Source organism: Lasioglossum baleicum, chromosome 9 (genome assembly GCF_051020765.1).
Source record: "Lasioglossum baleicum chromosome 9, iyLasBale1, whole genome shotgun sequence".
Classification (NCBI taxonomy): domain Eukaryota; kingdom Metazoa; phylum Arthropoda; class Insecta; order Hymenoptera; family Halictidae; genus Lasioglossum; species Lasioglossum baleicum.
In genome coordinates this window covers 1595936-1615737 of record NC_134937.1, presented here as the reverse complement: position 1 = coordinate 1615737, position 19802 = coordinate 1595936, and the positions used below count along the sequence as shown (strand labels likewise).

At 34.8% G+C, this 19802-nt stretch overlaps 4 protein-coding genes across 5 annotated transcripts; 2 read left to right on the top strand and 2 right to left on the bottom strand.

Annotated features, from left to right (window-relative positions):
* Window positions 1-4589: 4589 nt before the first annotated feature.
* On the bottom strand, window positions 4590-6697 carry LOC143211855 (DENN domain-containing protein 10). The gene is made up of 5 exons (XM_076429909.1): window positions 5994-6697; window positions 5722-5918; window positions 5222-5653; window positions 5036-5153; window positions 4590-4965 (listed from the first exon to the last, which is right to left on the bottom strand). Exons 1-5 carry the CDS (start codon window positions 6031-6033, stop codon window positions 4694-4696), a joined length of 1059 nt encoding a protein of 352 aa, XP_076286024.1. The 5' UTR covers window positions 6034-6697; the 3' UTR covers window positions 4590-4693.
* LOC143211851 (uncharacterized) lies at window positions 6684-8568 on the top strand. The gene is made up of 3 exons (XM_076429906.1): window positions 6684-7342; window positions 7402-8015; window positions 8094-8568. The coding sequence occupies exons 1-3, from the start codon at window positions 7055-7057 to the stop codon at window positions 8455-8457; spliced, it is 1266 nt and encodes a 421-aa protein (XP_076286021.1). The 5' UTR covers window positions 6684-7054; the 3' UTR covers window positions 8458-8568.
* A 704-nt stretch (window positions 8569-9272) lies between these two features.
* Window positions 9273-13247, bottom strand: Coq9 (ubiquinone biosynthesis protein COQ9, mitochondrial). Of its 2 annotated transcripts, XM_076429904.1 has the most exons (5): window positions 13074-13247; window positions 10470-10667; window positions 9909-10252; window positions 9607-9834; window positions 9273-9353 (listed from the first exon to the last, which is right to left on the bottom strand). In XM_076429904.1, the coding sequence occupies exons 1-5, from the start codon at window positions 13120-13122 to the stop codon at window positions 9318-9320; spliced, it is 855 nt and encodes a 284-aa protein (XP_076286019.1). In that variant the 5' UTR covers window positions 13123-13247; the 3' UTR covers window positions 9273-9317. The 2 variants fall into 2 exon arrangements, with proteins under 2 accessions (XP_076286019.1, XP_076286018.1); XM_076429903.1 differs by lacking the exons at window positions 9273-9353; window positions 9607-9834; window positions 9909-10252; window positions 10470-10667 and adding an exon at window positions 10779-12701 and having other exon boundaries at window positions 13074-13221.
* A 1451-nt stretch (window positions 13248-14698) lies between these two features.
* On the top strand, window positions 14699-18214 carry LOC143211856 (small ribosomal subunit protein uS2-like). Its single transcript, XM_076429911.1, has 6 exons — window positions 14699-14856; window positions 15305-15466; window positions 15541-15746; window positions 16297-16584; window positions 17764-17991; window positions 18070-18214. The coding sequence occupies exons 2-6, from the start codon at window positions 15334-15336 to the stop codon at window positions 18142-18144; spliced, it is 930 nt and encodes a 309-aa protein (XP_076286026.1). The 5' UTR covers window positions 14699-14856; window positions 15305-15333; the 3' UTR covers window positions 18145-18214.
* Window positions 18215-19802: the final 1588 nt, after the last annotated feature.

Below are 19802 nucleotides of genomic sequence, written 5' to 3'. Positions count from 1 at the left end.
ATTCGCAGTCTAGTGATTAGTTTAAATATCACAGTCAAAAAAACAGCTAATACATAGCAACCGTTAGCTTTGAATTTACAAGTCTTTGGAGATGTTCTCTCTACCGCGGCTCGAACGACACTGATTTTCCGCAAGATTTTTCTAAAGAATTTAGGAAGGGCATTTAGAGTGTCGAAATTCGAAATGCACGCTGTAGCACGAGAACGACGGGACGGTTGGACGAAAAACAGGATACGAGAAGGACCCCTTTAAGACTTATGGCAATCACATGTTTAGGTTTTCCTGTAGATTGGTACGCAGAGTCGATGGGTAACCGTTCGAAAACGTCGTCTGTCCTTCTTTTAGAAAGTTTCTTAAGGAAGGTATAGGACAATAGGGATGCTACGCTGACCTGACATTTTTACCCCCTGCTGGGTAAAAGGACGGATGACGTTTTCGAACAGTTACCCATCGACTCTACGTACCAACCTGCAGGAAAAACTAAACATGTGTTTGCCACAAAGCTTACAGCGGTCCTTCTCGCATTCTGTTTTTCGTCTAACCGTCCCGTCGTTCTCGTGCTACAGCGTGCATTTCGAATTTCGACACTCTAAATGCCCTTCCTAAATTCTTTAGAAAAATCTTGAGGAAAATTAGTGTCGTTCGAGCCGCGGTAGAGAGAACATCTCCAAAGACTTGTCAATTCAAAGCTAACGGTTGCTATTAGCTGTGTTTTTGATAGTGATATTTAAACTAATCACTAGACTGCGAATCTTTATGCAAAATGAATGTTGGCTGCCGCTATTACAAGGGACAGGGGAGCCAGATAGATATTTGATTCTTACTGTGATCATTTTAAGAAGTTGAAAATAATACTATGGTGCTTTGAAATTATTTTAATCTCTCTACTGTATTAAAATGCACCTACTCATATTTGCTACAAATGCATGAAATCCGCAGTCTAGTGATTGCATTACCTGATTGTTGTGATTTGTGCAGCAGTACAAGGGATATGGCAATTATTATTAGTGCATAACTATGTGTTGACAAATGTGAACAGTGATTGTGAGTGTGGAAAAATTTCAAGGCATCTGTGTAAAATAAACATACGAATTATTTATCGATTCGAAAGTGAAAGTTAAATTCTGGATCGTCGACTTGACCGCGCATCCCTTAGGCCTTCTACCACCGGCTGTGCAGCTCGTCGACCTGGCCGTACGTCCCTTGGCTTTCGGTACTGCCGTGTACCTGAAGACATCTGTGCAGTTCGTCACCGAGTGACCCAGTGACATACATTTCGAAGCAGCAAATGGATTTACGGCTGAATACGTGAGTTTTTAATTCAATCAGTTTCTGCTTCTTCTCTTTTTTTACGATTATCTCGTAAACTAAAGCCGATTGCCAAAAAGTCTAAAGAGAAATGTTGTTCAGAATCATGGTCTTGACAACGTATCCAAAGCGCATCGAAATCGGAGAGGAGATAGTTCAGATAGTACATCGATCGATTTACAATTACAAGTTACTTATCTCGTAAACTAAAGCCGATCGCCAAAAAGTCTAAAGAGAAATGTTGTTCAGAATTATGGTCTTGACAACATATCCAAAGCTCATCAAAATCGGAGAGAGTTCACATTATCGAGAAACTCTTGTTCGTTGCGATGTCGCGGCGTACCACCGACACTCGCTTGCCGGCGCGGCGTGGCGCGCCGGGCCAGGGCGCGCTCTGATTGGTCCGTGTTTTTCGTTAATAACTCCTAAACAAAGCCGCAGTTGACATTGGTGCAAAGGAAAATGTCTCTTAGAATGGTCTCAGGAACCACCCCCTTTCGGGATTTTCACGAATTTTGGGACACCCTGTATATATATATATATATATATATGTATATATATATTACTTATTACAGTTACAGTTTTTATAAATATTTATACAGAATGTGATTTGGCGACATTTCCCCTTTCCCTTCTATATATGTAGTAGAGATCGCGGTTTTGGACGTGTACTAAAATACACGTGTACACTGGTGTACACGTGGTACGTGAACCGTGTAGTACGAATTTAAGGATCCGTGCATACGGATCCGTGAATGCGGATCCGTGTACACGGATCCACGAACACGTGAATACGGATCCGTGTAGCACGGGTCCGTGTTACACGGGGCTGCGAACACGGATCCGTATATTACACGGATCCGTATTCACGGATCCGTTCGTCGGCACGTTCGAGGCCGACAACTGAGGCGTTATTGTTTTTAGATCGAATTCTTTTCTACTGTTGACGTTAGAAGTGAGACAATAATAAAGTTGCGGTAAATTGTTCGACGTTAAATGACCGTATATTAAAATGCATATGTAAAATAAAAATACGAACATTTGTGAAATTAAAATACACGGGTACCCGTGTACTTAGTATTATATTACGTGCATTAAAATTCGGATTCGTTTATTGCACGTGAAATAGGGACCTCAATTAGATGTGATTCTGGAAGCGGGTAGCGCAGATGGAAAGAGATACTGAATAAATTAGCGGAAATAGCGCACGAAATAAAACAGGTGTTAGAAGAGCGATGCGTTTATTACGAAATAGAGAGCGATACTGACGTGAAAGAGAACAATACAAAGAAAAAGAAAGGATTACATAGACCGACATAAGTATGGATTTAAAGACGGCAGCATTGGTGACGCGTAAATATAAACAGAAAACGTATTTGTGTAACGCCCGCGTTACTTGAGGCGTGAGCGTGAACAACGACTGTCCAGAGCTAACACACATTTTGAAAAACAAATTTTTGAGCTACAGGTAACAAAAAATAATTAACACAATTTTACGAAATACAATTTATTCAATTAATTTTCTATTTTGGTACAAAAAAACCAAAATGTTTACATTCTCAGGCAGTTTTTCAAAATTAAAAGCTCACCTTATATACATACATATGTATCACCGTATATATGTAGAATATCGTTCAACGATCGTAGTGATATACATTGTATATCTGTAGAAACAGTTGACGAGCGGTCGCATCATGCTGACGCATACGCACAGCACGGGCGTGCATGTATAGACAAAATTAAATGTATAGTAATAGCTGCAGTTTTTCGCAAATATCTCAAAAATTAAGACTGAGCGGCGGTTACATGTATAGGAAAAAGTTGTCCACACACATAGAATCTTCACCCTGACAACATATTAAAAAATCATCGAAGTCGGTGGGGTGGGACCTTTTATGCACAATTACCTTACAATTTTTATATAATGACGACATTGTTGACATGTCCGACATACACGGAGAATACGAAAAATATATTGCGAAACCACAGTTACGGTTTGATTTATGTCCGTATGAGAAAATATCCGACAATTGCAAGACTTGCAATTAAGTATTTGTCGGATATAGTTCCGAACGTTGTTTTCAACTGTGGGAAATATTGTAACGCGAAAAAAACGCGTTTTACCTGAAAATGTAAACATTTTGGTTTTTTTATATCAAAATAAAAAAATAATTCATTAAATTTTATTGCGTAAACTTTTGTTAATTATTTTTTGTTACCTGTAATCCAAAAATTTGTTTTTCAAAATGTGTGTTAGCTCTGGACAGTCGTTGTTCACGCTCACGCCTCAAGTAACGCGGGCGTTACACAAATACGTTTTCTGTTTATATTTACGCGTCACCAATGCTGCCGTCTTTAAATCCATACTTATGTCTGTCTATGTAATCCTTTCTTTTTCTTTGTATTGTTCTCTTTCACGTCAGTATCGCTCTCTATTTCGTAATGAACGCATCGCTCTTCTAACACCTGTTTTATTTCGTGCGCTATTTCCGCTAATTTATTCAGTATCTCTTTCCATCTGCGCTACCCGCTTCCAGAATCACATCTAATTGAGGTCCCTATTTCACGTGCAATAAACGAATCCGAATTTTAATGCACGTAATATAATACTAAGTACACGGGTACCCGTGTATTTTAATTTCACAAATGTTCGTATTTTTATTTTACATATGCATTTTAATATACGGTCATTTAACGTCGAACAATTTACCGCAACTTTATTATTGTCTCACTTCTAACGTCAACAGTAGAAAAGAATTCGATCTAAAAACAATAACGCCTCAGTTGTCGGACTCGAACGTGCCGACGAACGGATCCGTGAATACGGATCCGTGTAATATACGGATCCGTGTTCGCAGCCCCGTGTAACACGGACCCGTGCTACACGGATCCGCATTCACGGATCCGTATTCACGGATCCTTAAATTCGCACTACACGGTTCACGTACCACGTGTATTTACATACACGTGAAACGGGGATCTCTAATATGTAGGTACATTTTAGCTTCGGGTACTGGGACTTTCAACACTTTCAAGCACTTTGCCTACATCCGTCATCTGATAAATGAAGTAATCCAAGTAATCTCAGAACATGGCATGTTATCCAAAACCGGGTCTGTATTTAAGTACATATATTTGGTCTAATTGTAAGGTCCGTTACGCAAGATTTCTTTCATTATGATATGGTAAAAATAATATTGAATAAGTATATTCCATGTATATGAATTATATTTATTTAAGAAATTGTATTGGGTGTACATAAAAATGCATCTATTTATACCTATCATTTCATTTATTAAATTTTCACTGTATCGTCTTTGTCTTACAATATACAATACTGAAACATCTCGAGTAAATGCATTTATTTACAAAAATATATAATGTGTTATAATAGGAATAAATTTTCTACAACAGCCAAATTGATTAAGAAATTCTCCACTGCCGCTGGTAAATTCTTTTCCTTTAGTGTTTGTGCAGACACCATCTTTCTACCATCAGGTCCTTGAACTACAGCCAAAGATGTTAGTTGATTCAGTAGATCCTGAGTTTTATCATTAATCTCAGATATTATTTGGGCTTCGGTGTAGGTTTGATTTTCGCATAACTGAACCATAAAGAGAGCTATTTCCTTATGTGTTTTTGTCATTGTCAGGCTCTCTAGAACGAAAAGATGTGTTGCAAAGACAGTGTATTCACCAGAGGAAAATTTTTCAAATTTTCTTTTTACCTTTTGCATGCGAAGCTACTGTAATTTCTCTAGCTGGAATGTTCACAAGTAGATCAAACAAATCTGTTCTGGATGATATCGAGCTGTTTCTACAACCAGCAACATAATGGGAATGTCTCTACAAAAAGTTTGTTAACTTAGGACTTATTGTAATTATAAACAGTGCAATATATTAATATATTGTACCTTTAATTCTGCCAGTTCGTCGTCAACTAAATCAACCCAAGGAAATAAGTAATCGCTAACTTTTCGATGTTTCATCAATGCTGGAAATAAGCCAGTCCATTTCAAAAGTTGTTCTAAACTGTGATGATAAACCACTATCCTTTTTTTCAATAATAAAGCTGTATATATTAATATAGTTTCCAACTCAAAAGCTTTAATTAATTCTCTGATGTTGGTATTCACTGTAAAACGATGACTATTGAAATCATCCGATACAAATGTTCCATTTTCTTGGGTAGAACAAGATCCTTTTGTAAATACAGAAAGGTATAGCTGTAAGATTTCTGTTGGTTTCCCAGTTTTACAGTACATTTTGCTAAGGACTCGTGAAAGAACTTCATATTTTCGTGGATTAAAATCTTTTGCAAATAGAACTAAAGCGAATTGTTTTACCTATTAATAGAAGAGAACATGAATATCGTTCCATATCTATTTTATTTGTGAAAACTATTTTAACTTACTTTTGGTAATTTATCAGAATCAAATACTTCGCTGGAATGTATATAAAACCAATCGTGCTTATGTCTTGAAAATACAAATACTTGTGAAGAATTATATTCCGATTCTAAGTTACATTTCCTATAAACAACTGCTTTCTGTAATTCTGAAATGAATGGATAGGACCATGTCCATAACACATCTCCATTGGAATCCTTTTCTGAAATACAATAAAAAGGTAATAAATATTTAAATGACTTAATTATGCATAGAGATATTTAAAATAAGAGATTACCGATTATACTACAGGAAAGTAAATCCGTAAGTGGGGCCATTCTGATTTAACCCATTAAATTGCATTTAAAATAATTAAACTTGTAATTGGAAATGTTATTTTCATTACAAGTGGCAAATAATCATTCCCACATTTTATCGTACTATAGATATGGAATCTAGTTTTGACAAGCTGCACATTTCGATAGTTTATGTTTGGTGACACTGTATTTACCACGTATTTACGTAGAGTAGAATGTACTGGAATGTACATTGTACATATATGTATATGTATGGTTCCAAGTTGCAGTGTTTACATGAAACGAGTAGAATTGAATTTTGTGTACGGAAATTTTCCAGTAAGCAAAATTTGCAAAAATCTAGTGTTTCTAATGCAACAATAGTGACATTAGAAATCATATATAATTCGTCAAATGTCTGTGTTCATTGATAATTTATTCATTATTTTTATACATCTTTATTCATTACTTTGAATAAAGTTGTAATTATCCTCAACAGGCTATAACCCTTTGCCCATATCCGTTATCTGATAGATGAAGTAATCTTAGAACATGGCATGTTATCCACTGGAAGCCGGGTCTAAGTCTAAATATATATAATGATATATAATTATTTATAATTTATATATAACAATTGGCAACGCTGATCGGTGATCCGCAAGCGCAGAGCGCAGACTCGGCAAACTTGTATATAAATGGACACAATCACACAAGACACAACTATACTCACGGACTATACTTGACTATACTCAACTATTGTCAACTATACTATACACAGCTTGTTAGTTAGATATGAAGAATACGAAGATACGCAGCCGCAGCATTGAGAGACATTGTCCACAAAAACATCGTTGTGTTTAGTCAGTGCGAGAGTAATTCGGATGGACGTTCGTGAAGCAGTGTACTGCAATGAAAATTCTCGAATACCAGAAAAAAAATTGTATTTGCGGGAAGAAGACTGGATAAGAAATAGATGGCGTGTGAAATAATTCCCGATAAGATAGTGGAATCATATCCTTTCCCCGATTCGGAGCCAGTTTGAAAGGTCACTCAACATTTGAATATGTTGAATCAGACGTCGGAGGAACAGATCGTTGCTGCTCCTCCTGGTGCAGAGAAAACACCAAAGCAAGTTTTGAAACCACGGAAACTAATTACGAGAACGTTCGATTTTCTTTGGAGACGTAAGTCACGACGTGCTAGCGTAATAAAACGGGAGGATGTAGACATTAGAATTGTCGAGTGCAATATTAACAATACTGTTCCAAGAAAAACGTCGTTTAGTTTCTTCAAAAACATTAAAGATCATATGCAAACCAAGAAGCTGTCAGAGTGCAAGTCGAAGCAAAAAGTAAGTACACAACAATGACAGCTGTGTTTTTGATCTAATTGTAAGAGATATTTTTACAGGGGAATGAGATTCAAGTATCCAGCTCGGTATCGGAAGATAAAACAAATCCAGATTTGTTGACAGTTCAAGATGACAAATCCAGGTTTTGTACAGAGGAGAGTAACGAGAGTAACGTATCGGAAATACAATCGGAAAGTATCATTGAATCTTCCGATGACCTGAATAGTAACGAAACTCCGATCATTTATGATTCATCTCTCCAAGATGAAGAAGTTTCAAAAAGTTTCAATGAAACCTTAGAAAACTACTTTGACGTCGACAGAAAACTGGATTTGCTTGATTTAGAAGCCATTTTTGAACTCCAAGCAGACAATAGATATGAAAACGTTCCTAGTCCTTTTCAGTCTTGTTCTGTTAACCAGGAACGATTGGGATATCCCCTTGCAGTAGAAAATAAAGTAACAGATCATCCGATTGAAAATATTTTAGATCCCGTGAACATTGACGAGACATTAAATCATGATAATAAAGTGAAAGCAAGTCTCACAGAGGAATTGCTTAAATTAAGTAACTACGGATGGTATTGGGGACCTATATCGGGCAATGAAGCTGACGCCAAACTAATATCTGAACCAGACGGTGCATTTTTAGTTAGAGACTCATCAGATGTCAGGTTTGTTTTCCAAATGCATTGGTAATAGTAACCTATGTAATGTAGTTAGTATTGCTGACACCAATTTTGTTTTTCTAGATACGTCTTGACACTTAGTTTTAAATCCTCTGGTAAGTTACTCCATGCTCGTATGGAACATAGCGGTGGTTTATTTTCTTTCTGTAACCAAAGTGCAAGTGCAGGATTCAGCTCTGTAGCTGATTTAATTGCATATTCAATGAATTCTAGCCAGTCGGCTCCATTTTGTTATTCACGACCTAGGTATCCGGGTCAGCCAGCATTTCCAGTTAGATTAACAAAACCAGTAAGCAGATTTACGCAAGTTCGAAGTTTACAGTACCTCTGTCGGTTTGTTATACGTCAGAATACTAGACTGGATAATATCCACAAATTACCTTTACCAAAAACTATCAAAGGCTACATAGAAGAAGCTCATTATTAATAATAAAGGGCAAAAATTAAACCTGATTTCTTATGAAACGCATACAGTGCAAATCTTACTGTAAAATTAGCGATATAAATAGAAAGGTGTTCGAATGTTTCTTGCAGAAAAGTTTCATTCATAGAAGTAATGAAAGATTTAATACAAGTATTTTTTAGAAAGACTGTAATGCTCATTGTTAGGTCTGCGACATATTATTGTTCTTTTTATAAAAATTGATAGAACAGTATCAGAATTATTGATATTATAAAAATGGATAGAATCATATCAGAGTTATTGATATTGGTAATGAGGCTCCTATAAATGATAACAATAGATAATTTTGTAGTATTGTCTGAATTATTTCATTGTAAAATACGTTATATTTTGGAACGTAATGTTAACTCGTTAGGCACTGGCTGTGTAAACATACTTTTTATTACGAACTAATCTTCTGCTCAATTGAATGTTAAGGAAGGAAATTGATCTCATTCTATAGAGAGATCAAATAATTTTATATAAAGACGGAACTATGTTGCCTTACTTAATCGCGACAATATTGCAGGGTAAAAGTTATATACTGTTAAATTTATATTTCTAACAATTTTTATCTTTATATCTTGCATGGAAAATAGTTCAGATTTATTGAATTCGACTTCAAATGTACAGATCTTGTTAATCTATATTACTGAAATAAATTAGCAGTAATGGCTCATTCAGCCTTAAATTGTGTGTCTCTTGAACATTTATTTCACCATATAAAGTCAAAATACGTGCATGTAGCTCTTGAATTACTTATCTACTTTCGATAAATACAATCAGGAAAAACACTGCAATTGACTTTTTTTCTAAAATTTATTTTTTTCTATCTTAACATTGGTTTACCTATTCCAATTCAATCCAAGTATATTACGTGCCTGACAAATAAAAAAGGTATTAAGTTGAGATATTATTATACTATAATAATTAGATTGTGGATGTTTATGCAAATACAATTTTGTGGACTAGTTTAAAGTTGATAAAAATTTGTTTACTCTGTTACAAAAGTTCCAAGTTCTGTAGTTCGAAGAAAATAAAAGCTCTAGAGTAAATATTATACTAAAATTATAAATGCATAAAATCTACAAATTAAATATATTATGAAACTGAAATACTTGTGGAACCACTTACTGTAATAAAAGCAGCACTGGCTGCTTCGGTAGCACGATTTAGAGCTTGTTCTGGCAAAGCCATATCAGAAGTTGTTGTAAGAATAGAATGAATTTGTGTTGCCTCTTTTATTCGCCTATCCAAGAAATTCCAAGTTTGTTTATGGTCTTCGCTATTATCTTGTAGCATATACAACTCGGTAGTCTTATAAATACCTGCCAGTACTATTCTTCTAGTATACCAATTAATCTAATCGGGCAGATTTGTTCTGTGAGTTATTTGAAATATAAAAGACAATTAAAATTGTATGAAAGTACTCTTACATCAACTGATCTGTCACCAGCATAATAACAAATATCATCAACTAAAGTAAGTAAATTAGCCAACGACATTGGAACATTGGGGGGAAGTGTCATAAGAGCTAAAGCTTGAGGCCAAGTTTTCTTGTACGGAATCACCATTCTAAGTCTTGTCTGGACAGCATCCTGTACTTGAGACTCCAATGTTTTTTTCTCTTTAGTGGAATTTTCTTGAATAGCAAGAGCTTGTTCCTTAAGCATTTTATTCAACTGGTTGTTACATGTCAAGTAAAAATACTGAACTAAATCTGCTCCATGATTCGGAAATAATCCATGAATTACACCAGGATATCCGATAGATTCAGCACCTTTGATATATGACTTTTCATTAAATATACTTATTTATTAATCAGTTAGGTGCTAAGTGCATGAAATCAAAACTAAAAGTCTATAATAAATATTATTAAATATGTTAAAATGTGAATTAAATCTTTTTAATTCTTGAATTCGCAACCATTCATAATTGTTAGGAATTCTTTCCAAAACTCGTCTACTTAACTGAAAAATTAATATTGTACAAATTACCAGCACTGATGGCTTGCTGGCTCCACCCCAGATCATGTACAAACTTTAAAGATGCATAAAGAATCTTTGACTTGATATTTTTCTCATAGTCCTCGTCGCTTTCCTTGTTATGGTCTTGACTCGAATGTTGTGCATTTGTAGTAGCATTGTTGGTTTGTTCTGCGAGTAATACCCTACAAGTCCATATACTTCTAAAACCTATTAAAACGAAAACTCGATATAAATTTACTCCTTCTTTACTTCAAAAAGCTAATTATATATTAATCGATGACAATCATTAGGACTTGTACAAAACAATAAACTATTAGATATAAACGAAATTAAGAAGTCATTTTATTTCACAATAAATGTACATTGTTATTTTGATGTTACAGCATTATCGTTAGTTTTGGTGAATGATGTTTCAGAAATACATTCATTGACCCTGATCAAAATGCTCTCCATTACATCAAGACCATTCACTGCCTTATGACAAAATAAAATTTTTTCTGATAATGGCAATGGAGGCAACTTTTCTCCGCCCACGATCAATGCTATTTCAGCATCGCTTTTCTCAAATCCCATATCACTTGTTCCAATAATTTTCTTCTGTTCTTCCAAATCCTTTATTTTTACTTTCCAATGTGCTTTACATAAATTTATTGCTTCTCTCAAAGGTTTTAGAAAGTCATTTCTAAGATCATCTATCACGTTCCAAATTCCAGTTTGATTGTGCCTGTCTCTGATAACTAGAAATCTTAAAAGATTTAAACTACTGATTATTTCATCAGATATTTCTACCAGATCTGTCCCGCTGCCATGTGATAATTTGCAAATCAACTTCAACAAAGTTTTCAAGTTATCCCCAAGAAAATAAGGTATAGGAGGTGTTGTTTGAAGACATTCGATAATGGAATCTTTGAGTATGCTAGATGTCAAACTAAGTAAACCTGAATGTTCACTAGTTTGGTATAAACGCAGAACAACGTGATACCTAGCTTGGACATCAAACATCTCAACATATTTCTGAAATAATTCTAAAGCTTTTCTACGTTCTTTGTCGCTGTCATAATAAATCATCACGTTCACAATAGCGTCAAACAGGTTCGAATAAATATTAAGTTCCAACAACTCTGATATTAGACAGTGCTTTGTTAATCTATTTAACAGGTGATCCATAAGATTTAATCCTTTCTCAACGGTAACTTTTTCCTTTTCTTGAAGCAATTTAATAATGAGATATATACATGCTTCAAAAATATATTGCCAATTGTAGATTTGCGGTACTTTCTCCCATAAATGCGGTTTTGTTAAAATATAAAAATACAAATTAGCGTACGCCAAGTCCGATACATTTTCATCCGATTCGAAGAGGATCTTTTTAATGTTATAACTTTCTTCGTCCATAGTTTTCTTCTTAGGGCAATGTTTTTTACTTCTTATGCTCATAATATTTAGGAACTGAAGCAGATCCCCCGTAATATGATTCATGAGTATTACAATCTTTTCTGGTAACGGTTGTTCCGATCGAGATTCTAATATATGATCTGGCAAATAACACAGTGGTTCTCCCATTAAACAAATGAGAGCGCTTAGAAGTTGATCCCTTAATTCAGCATAACTTTCCGATTTTGCATTCTGCAATGCTGCTTCCTGTACTATTATTTCAAGAAACAGTATCATCGAATTGTGAACTTTTAAAATCCTATTTGTTGCAGTTGTGACTTGTTCGGTTTCTTCCCAAACTGCCGATAGTTCCTCGATATAAGATTTTATTGTATTAATACACCAGATTTTCAATTTATCTTTCACTTTCAAAACATTTTTACTAATTATTTCTAGAATCGTACAAAACCTTATATCATCTTCCATTTCTTCTAAGAAAGAATGCAATGTATCCGATGGATCAAATCTCTCTGCTATATCATATAATATCATTTTACAACAGTCGAACATTTCTCTATTATGTTCTGCATTTTCATCAGTAATATAGGATGATACAGTGTGTATAGTTGGCCATGAAGAATCTCGAATAATGTCATCACTAGTGTTTTTAAATAAATCTAATGCTTCTTTAGCTTTGTTTTCCTTCAGGTAATCTTTCAAATTGCGATTGAACATCGTTGATTTTCTTCTTGTTCACTTTCTTTATACTCCTCAATGAGTCAGTGGTTTTTAATTAAATAATCGTTATCAATTCTCTCGGTGCAGGTTCTCTTTTATAATTATCATTCAATGTAACAAAGATATAACCTTCAAATTGAATAGATTTCGCATTAAATAGACTTCACAGTGACATTATCAACTGTCACGATTTGCGCTCTTGAATTGGTTGCAGATTAACAAACATAGAAAACCGCGGTATTAAATTAAGAAAAAGTAACGATAAATTAAAGCATGTTACGGTATTGCCAAAATTTTTGACAACATATTTCATCATCTCACATCTATACGTGGTATACTATTCACAATTATAGTTGACAAGATGCGTATAAAGAAATTGAATCATTTATACGACACGATAATTTATTTTGCAAAATTACAATGATACAAACGTCAGGACCAAAGTTGATGTGTGCATGAATCGGGATTGGTATATGTATATCAATTAAAAATTTCGCTTACCATTTATCGACAACCTCTTCCGCATTAATAAAATGCTAGACATTGCCATATCAACTGTTTTAAATAAACTACTTGTCGCACATTTATGCGCATATGATGAAACTGCAATTATTATTATTTCACTTGCGAGGTTTCGCTTCAGAATGTATTTTGTGAGCTGTGCTTTAGTTTTATAGACAGTTGTGCACTCGCCTTAATTCTGTCATAGAAATTGTATGCAATGCAATTTTCCGTGTACGGAACTGAATTACCGACTCTGTAGAAAACGCCCTATATAGTATATAGTCAGATTTTATGCATTTATGATAAAAATGGGTATTTACGTACAATTTAAAGCAGTAGCAAGGAAAAATTTAAGGACATCAATGTGTTAATTAATATAATATTCAAAGAGAAAATTTTAATTTACTCGTGACAAATAATTTATTTCTACCAAAATATATTTTGTACAAATTTTTTCATTTCATTTTTATATTCGTGTTATATTGTATGATATAAAAGTATAAACCAACGAGATACTATTAAAGACTGCCAGCCTTATGGGAGTTGGCGAGCCCGAATTTTTCGGTGTTTCTTACGCCCTCTAGGATATATTCTGGCTCCATCCAGAGAAACAGAAGGCCAACGACGGCATTTTGTCGGTGAAGAAGACCACTGAGGAGATTCTCGTCGCGATGCATCGGCGAGAATGCGAATTATCACGAAACTATATCGATTATTATTAAATGTTACATTCTCCGCCATATTTCAGACGATGTTTTGGCATTATTGTGGCACTATTTCGAATTTTTAGCGACGTGGTATATCAGATCACTGTAACTTTCGCGTTATCCCCGCGCCCGTTGCGCCCGGTTACCGGGCTCGCTGAATAGCACAGGGGCTGGCAGTCTTTAATAGTATCTCGTCGGTGCTTTTGGCTGCCATCATCTCTTTTAGTCCGGACAAGAACCCGTCTCGACACTTAGTCCGGACAAGACTCCGTCTCGAGACTTAGTCCGGACAAGAATCCGTCTCGACACTTAGTCCGGACAATAACCTACATCATCTTTGGCCATGAATCTCGTCGGTGGCCTTGATCAGAACGAACAGTTTATATCGTTTTATATAAAATATGTAATTAAGATTCTTTCACGAAGTGAAGGAAATATCGTGTATTAAAATAACTGCAAAAAATAATTATTTAATCTAATAAAAGACAGGATTGCAGAAGTAGACACGTACATTTCATTTATGTAATGTAATAGTGTATAAAGGTAATATTAAATACAATTTAATTTTTATTTCTGAAAGCCACAAATAAAAATGGTATATTTTTATAATATATGTCTCTAAAGATTATTATTTTTCTGCTCTTTAGATATTCGAAATGTGTATAAAATGTCCATTCCAGGTACATTATTGTAAATCTATTAATTAAAAGAAAAATACAATTTTTATTTGCAATGAGACATCATATATACTGAACTAGAATCATAAATTCATATCTCATACAATTTATGTATTTATACACGTCTGTGAACGGTTCAAATTTCCCAGTATAATCCGAGTGTACTTCCGTGATTTTGCTAATTCAAAGTTATTTATATGTTTTATCATTTACGATCAATTCGTTTTTATAATTTTAGATGTATTATTTTTAAAATTATTATTATATTCTCATTGTGCCCACCGATTATTTTACTTAGTATTTTGTAATTTACTGTTCATGTTTTGATCGAGTTGTACTTTGTGTAAGCTTCACAACTTCCTTTCCGATTGGAAGTCTCCTAGTGGCATTGATAACGTAAGTATTCCGTAATATTATAACTATTTATAACAATCATATTCATTTAAACAGCACAAAGATGTTATTTACTGAGTAGTAGAAGTACGAGGATAAATATTTATATAAATATAAGTACGAATACCGAGTAGTTACAGTATATACGTAAATAAATATTCAAGTGTAGGTTAGTGCACGTGGCATTGTTGCCTTACATTTTAAGAGTAATAATTTTATAACATAATACCACGAGACTTTATATTATGTGATTGATAATTTAAACTTCGCTATATTTATTTTTTCATATACTAATTATGTTTTAAATGGAGCACGCTATTTAGTTGAGGTTAGAAAGTGAGGTTATCTTCCTGTGAAAGTTGATTCAAAGCTGTTGCTATACAGAGTGTACTGTAATAATTTAATAATTCAATCTACATCGCAATCATCTGTATATTTCTCTTTTGTTTAGGTTAATCGTAAGTTAACCACAACGTTAAGATGTCAGGAGGTTTAGATGTATTGTCTCTCAAAGAGGATGATGTTACTAAAATGCTAGCTGCATTCACCCATCTAGGTGCAGAAAATGTCAACTTCCAGATGGAACAATACGTCTACAAGAAGAAGAACGACGGTAAATTCTATATCAAATAAGATTAATAAATTCCTGCTTGAAAGTATACATGCTAATATTTACTTTTACTTTAGGAGTTAGTATTATCAATCTCTGTCATACTTGGGAGAAATTGCTGTTGGCTGCACGCGCCATTGTTGCCATCGAACATCCCAGCGAAGTGTTCGTCATCAGTTGCAGACAAACTGGTCAAAGAGCAGTTCTGAAGTTTGCCCAACATACTGGAGCTACACCTATTGCCGGTCGTTTCACTCCTGGTGCTTTCACCAATCAGATTCAGGTTATTTATCTTTTCATTTCAGTTATTTCTACGAGATGTTGAGTTGGAACGAACGTTCGTAGCATTTGTAAATTAAAATTGAAAGCTAAAGTTCCAATATTTATTCATAAATTTATTCAATAACATATTTTCCATTCTGTTCTATTACTTTTTGCTATTTTCGAGGTAACTTCTCGTGTTATTGAATAAATACCTTAATTTTATCTTTGATTCTTAATTTGAAGACGCCACGAACTTTCTTTCCAACCCAATATTATTACTAGACAGCGGATGTTTATGCAAAATAAAAATTTCCTACCTGAATTGAAACATACGTAATGTTTTTACCGCTTTAAATTGCACCTGCTAATGAGCATTTTTGTCATAAATGCATCAAATCCGCTGTCTAATTATTACATTTGATATTCACCTAAATGATGAACAACATATCCATAGTTTTTACATGTTGGTTTATATTGGCTTAATCTTTTCTGACTGCAATCAATAAACCCAACAAACCTAATTACTATATAAATTCGCCATATATATAACTTATAATATTTGTTTACAGTCCGCCTTCCGCGAGCCACGTTTGCTGATTGTTACCGATCCATCCACCGACCATCAGCCCATCACAGAAGCCAGTTACGTGAACATTCCGGTCATTGCTTTCTGCAACACAGATTCCCCTCTTCGTTTCGTCGATATCGCCATTCCTTGTAACACGAAGAGTTTGCACTGTGTTGGTCTTATGTGGTGGTTACTGGCTAGAGAAGTTCTTAGACTGAGGGGCTCTATCGCACGCGAAAGTAAATGGGATGTAGTCGTCGATCTGTTCTTCTACAGAGATCCGGAAGAGGTTGGTTCGATAGTTGTGAAGCATCATTTTCCATTCTTAAGTCATTCTTTATTCAAGCCGATGAGACACTAGTTGCCAGGAGAATAGTTGTTGATATCGATTAATTATGACTTAAGAAGGTAGACTCGTTTCTAGGTTTGCAAGGGTGCGGGATGCGCCTTATAATTTCTAGATAATGCAAAGATGGGGTTTTTCAGTAGTCAAAAGCTAGATAAAAATCAATCTAGGCCGCAATCGTCCTCAAAGTCCTACTTTTACGTTTACGAGACGTAATTTGCATTATTTGTCAGCATGTAGCTGTCACAGCTTTATGAAAGTATTATATTATAGCTACATGCGCAGCTTTATACTTCCGAATAATGCAAATTACGCCTCGTAAACGTAAAACTGAACTTTTGAGGACGACTGCGGCCTAGATTGATTTTTATTTAGCGCTTTTGACTCAGAGTTGGGCAGGAATTAATTACATGCGTAATTAATTACATCTTCAATTACAATTACATGTAACTGTAATTGTAATTGCAATTAATTGTGCTCAACCAGTAATTGTAATTGCGGACCACAATTACAATTACTGGTTCAGCGAAAGTAATTGCAATTCCAATTACAATTACACGTAATTGTAATTGTATTTCTGCAATTCCAATTCCAATGACATGTAATTGTAACTGTAATTGTTAGTAGCAGTTACAAGCAATTGTGGCTGGTAGCTGCAATTCCTTTCCAAACTCCAAACAGACGACGCTCGCGCGTCGCGTGTGAATGTTCACGTACCAGCTACAATTACTTGTAAGTCTTGTAACTGCTACTAACAATTACAGTTACAATTACATGTAATTGGAATTGGAATTGCAATTACTTTCGCTCAACCAGTAATTGTAATTGCGGACCACAATTACAATTACAGTGATTCGTCAAGTAATTGCAATTCCAATTACAATTACATGTAATTGTAATTGTATTTCTGCAATTCCAAATTACAGTAATTGGCAAGTAATTGTAACTGTAATTGAAATTACATTTTGCCCAACTCTGTTTTGACTGCTGAAAAATCCTATCTTTAGACTCCTAACGAGAGAGTCTACCCCCTCATTCTTTCCTGCATAGATTTCTCAATCTTATCTTCTTTAGCAGATCAAAATCTGATTAATAATAGAACTTCTTATAATGTCACTTTAGGCTGAGAAGGAAGAACAAGCAGCTAAGGAGATTGCTCCGCCTAAAGAATTTACAGGGCCTGTTGAAGTTCCACCCACCACTGAACCTGGTTGGGTAAATGACATTGAAACGACAGGTACAGTCCCAACAGAGAACTGGGCCGACGATGTTGCAGCACCAACTGCAGCTGCACTTCCAACTGCAGGTGCTGCACAAGCTCTCCCGGCCAGTGGAGATTGGGCTGCTCAGGTAAACAAAAAGCTCTTCACCTAATTAGCAATAAATTTCCAGCAGATAGAATTACTTATTATTCTTTTATTTATATAGCCGTCTGAAGAATGGACTGCTGCACCGACTGCGACAACCCAGAGCTGGGGAGGTGCCACACCCGAAAAATGGTAATTTTATTCTCTTTGAGAATGAAATGTGACATACTTTGTACAATCGATGTAATAAAGTAATTTAAAATGTATTTCACTACTTTATATTCTTGTATTGGCTGAATGTGCAATGCAAAGAACGGCAAGAATGTCCGTGGCAAAACGCTGAAACAAGTAAAGATATACAGTAGGTAACGAAAGTATTCGAACGCCCTTTAAAACAAAATAACTTTTTTACAATTGTACCAAACGACCTGATTTTTTATAATCAATTAGAAGCATTGGTTTATGCAATAATATGCAAAAAAGATTTTCCAAAAAATTATAAATTTACAAGATTACATGCAAAAATAAAAAAGGCGTTTTTAAAACTTTTTTATTAGGGCCCTTAATGAAAATTTAAAATATATGTTTTGTAGATCTACACCTGTTGGTTATACACATGCTGAAAATGTCATCTAAATCGGTTGACGCAAGAAAAAACGACACGCGTCGAAAGATGTACGATTTTGTGGATTTTATGCAGAAACTGATCAAAAGTCGTGTAAAACTACGATTTTCAACATTTTTAATCGCTTGTAGCTCGTGTGTATGTTAATCGATTTCGATGAAATTTTAAGCATGTGTATAACTAACATAGATCTACAAAACATATATTTTAAATTTTCATTAAGGGCCCTAATAAAAAAGTTTAAAAAATGTCTTTTTATTTTTGCATGTAACCTTGTAAATTATAATTTTTTGGAAAATGTTTTTTGTATATCATTTCATAAACCAATGCTCCTAATTGATTATAAAAAATCAGGTTGTTTGGTACAATTATAAAAAAGTTATTTTGTTTTAAAGGGCGTTCGAATACTTTCGTTACCCACTGTATCTGGTACTATTGTACTGATCTGTGATTCTGTATAACAGTATAATAACAGAGGATATTCTCTCTTATAATGAGAGAGAAACAGCGTGCTCATTGCTCATGTTCGGTTCCTCCATAGCATGAACTAGAACCCATGTTAGCATGGACTAGAAAACGTGCTTGCTTCGAGTACTAACGAGAGGTATAGCAGAAGACTATAATACAAGTGTCGTGGAGTAGACTTCATCCAATGTATTTTATAGAGACCCATTGCTCAATTGCCGTTTTCGTATATACCTAAACTTAAATACATTCAGATTTGTTAGTCAGTATTCTGTATACTTCATTTCTACTATGGGCGTTTAATGAGATTTGGAGACAATAAATGACGTGCATACTCAAGCGATTGATATAAAGATTAAAACATAACCAAAACATTCATGCTTTAAGATATATTTCTTGAAAAAATAGACAGTAAGGTAGCCAAGGGAGTGTTTGTCAATATCGTTGACAAAAATAATAAATCTATCAATCATTAATTACAATGTCGCGGCGATCGAGATCTGCAGAAATTAGTTGGGGAAGCGCTTGATGCGCTCGGCGGGCGTACTCTATCAGTCGGTCGAGTCAAGGACTCCGGGACACTCCGGGTACAATGAATGGGTTGCGGGAGCATGATGATATCGAGCTACTTTAGACGATCTTGGAGTTGACCAGGGGTCCTCCAGAGCTACCTTTAGCTAGCTTAGGGGGTAGACTCGTTTCTAGGATTGCAAGGGTGCGGAATGTGCCTGTGCCTTCTCATTTTTCGATAATGCTAAGATGGA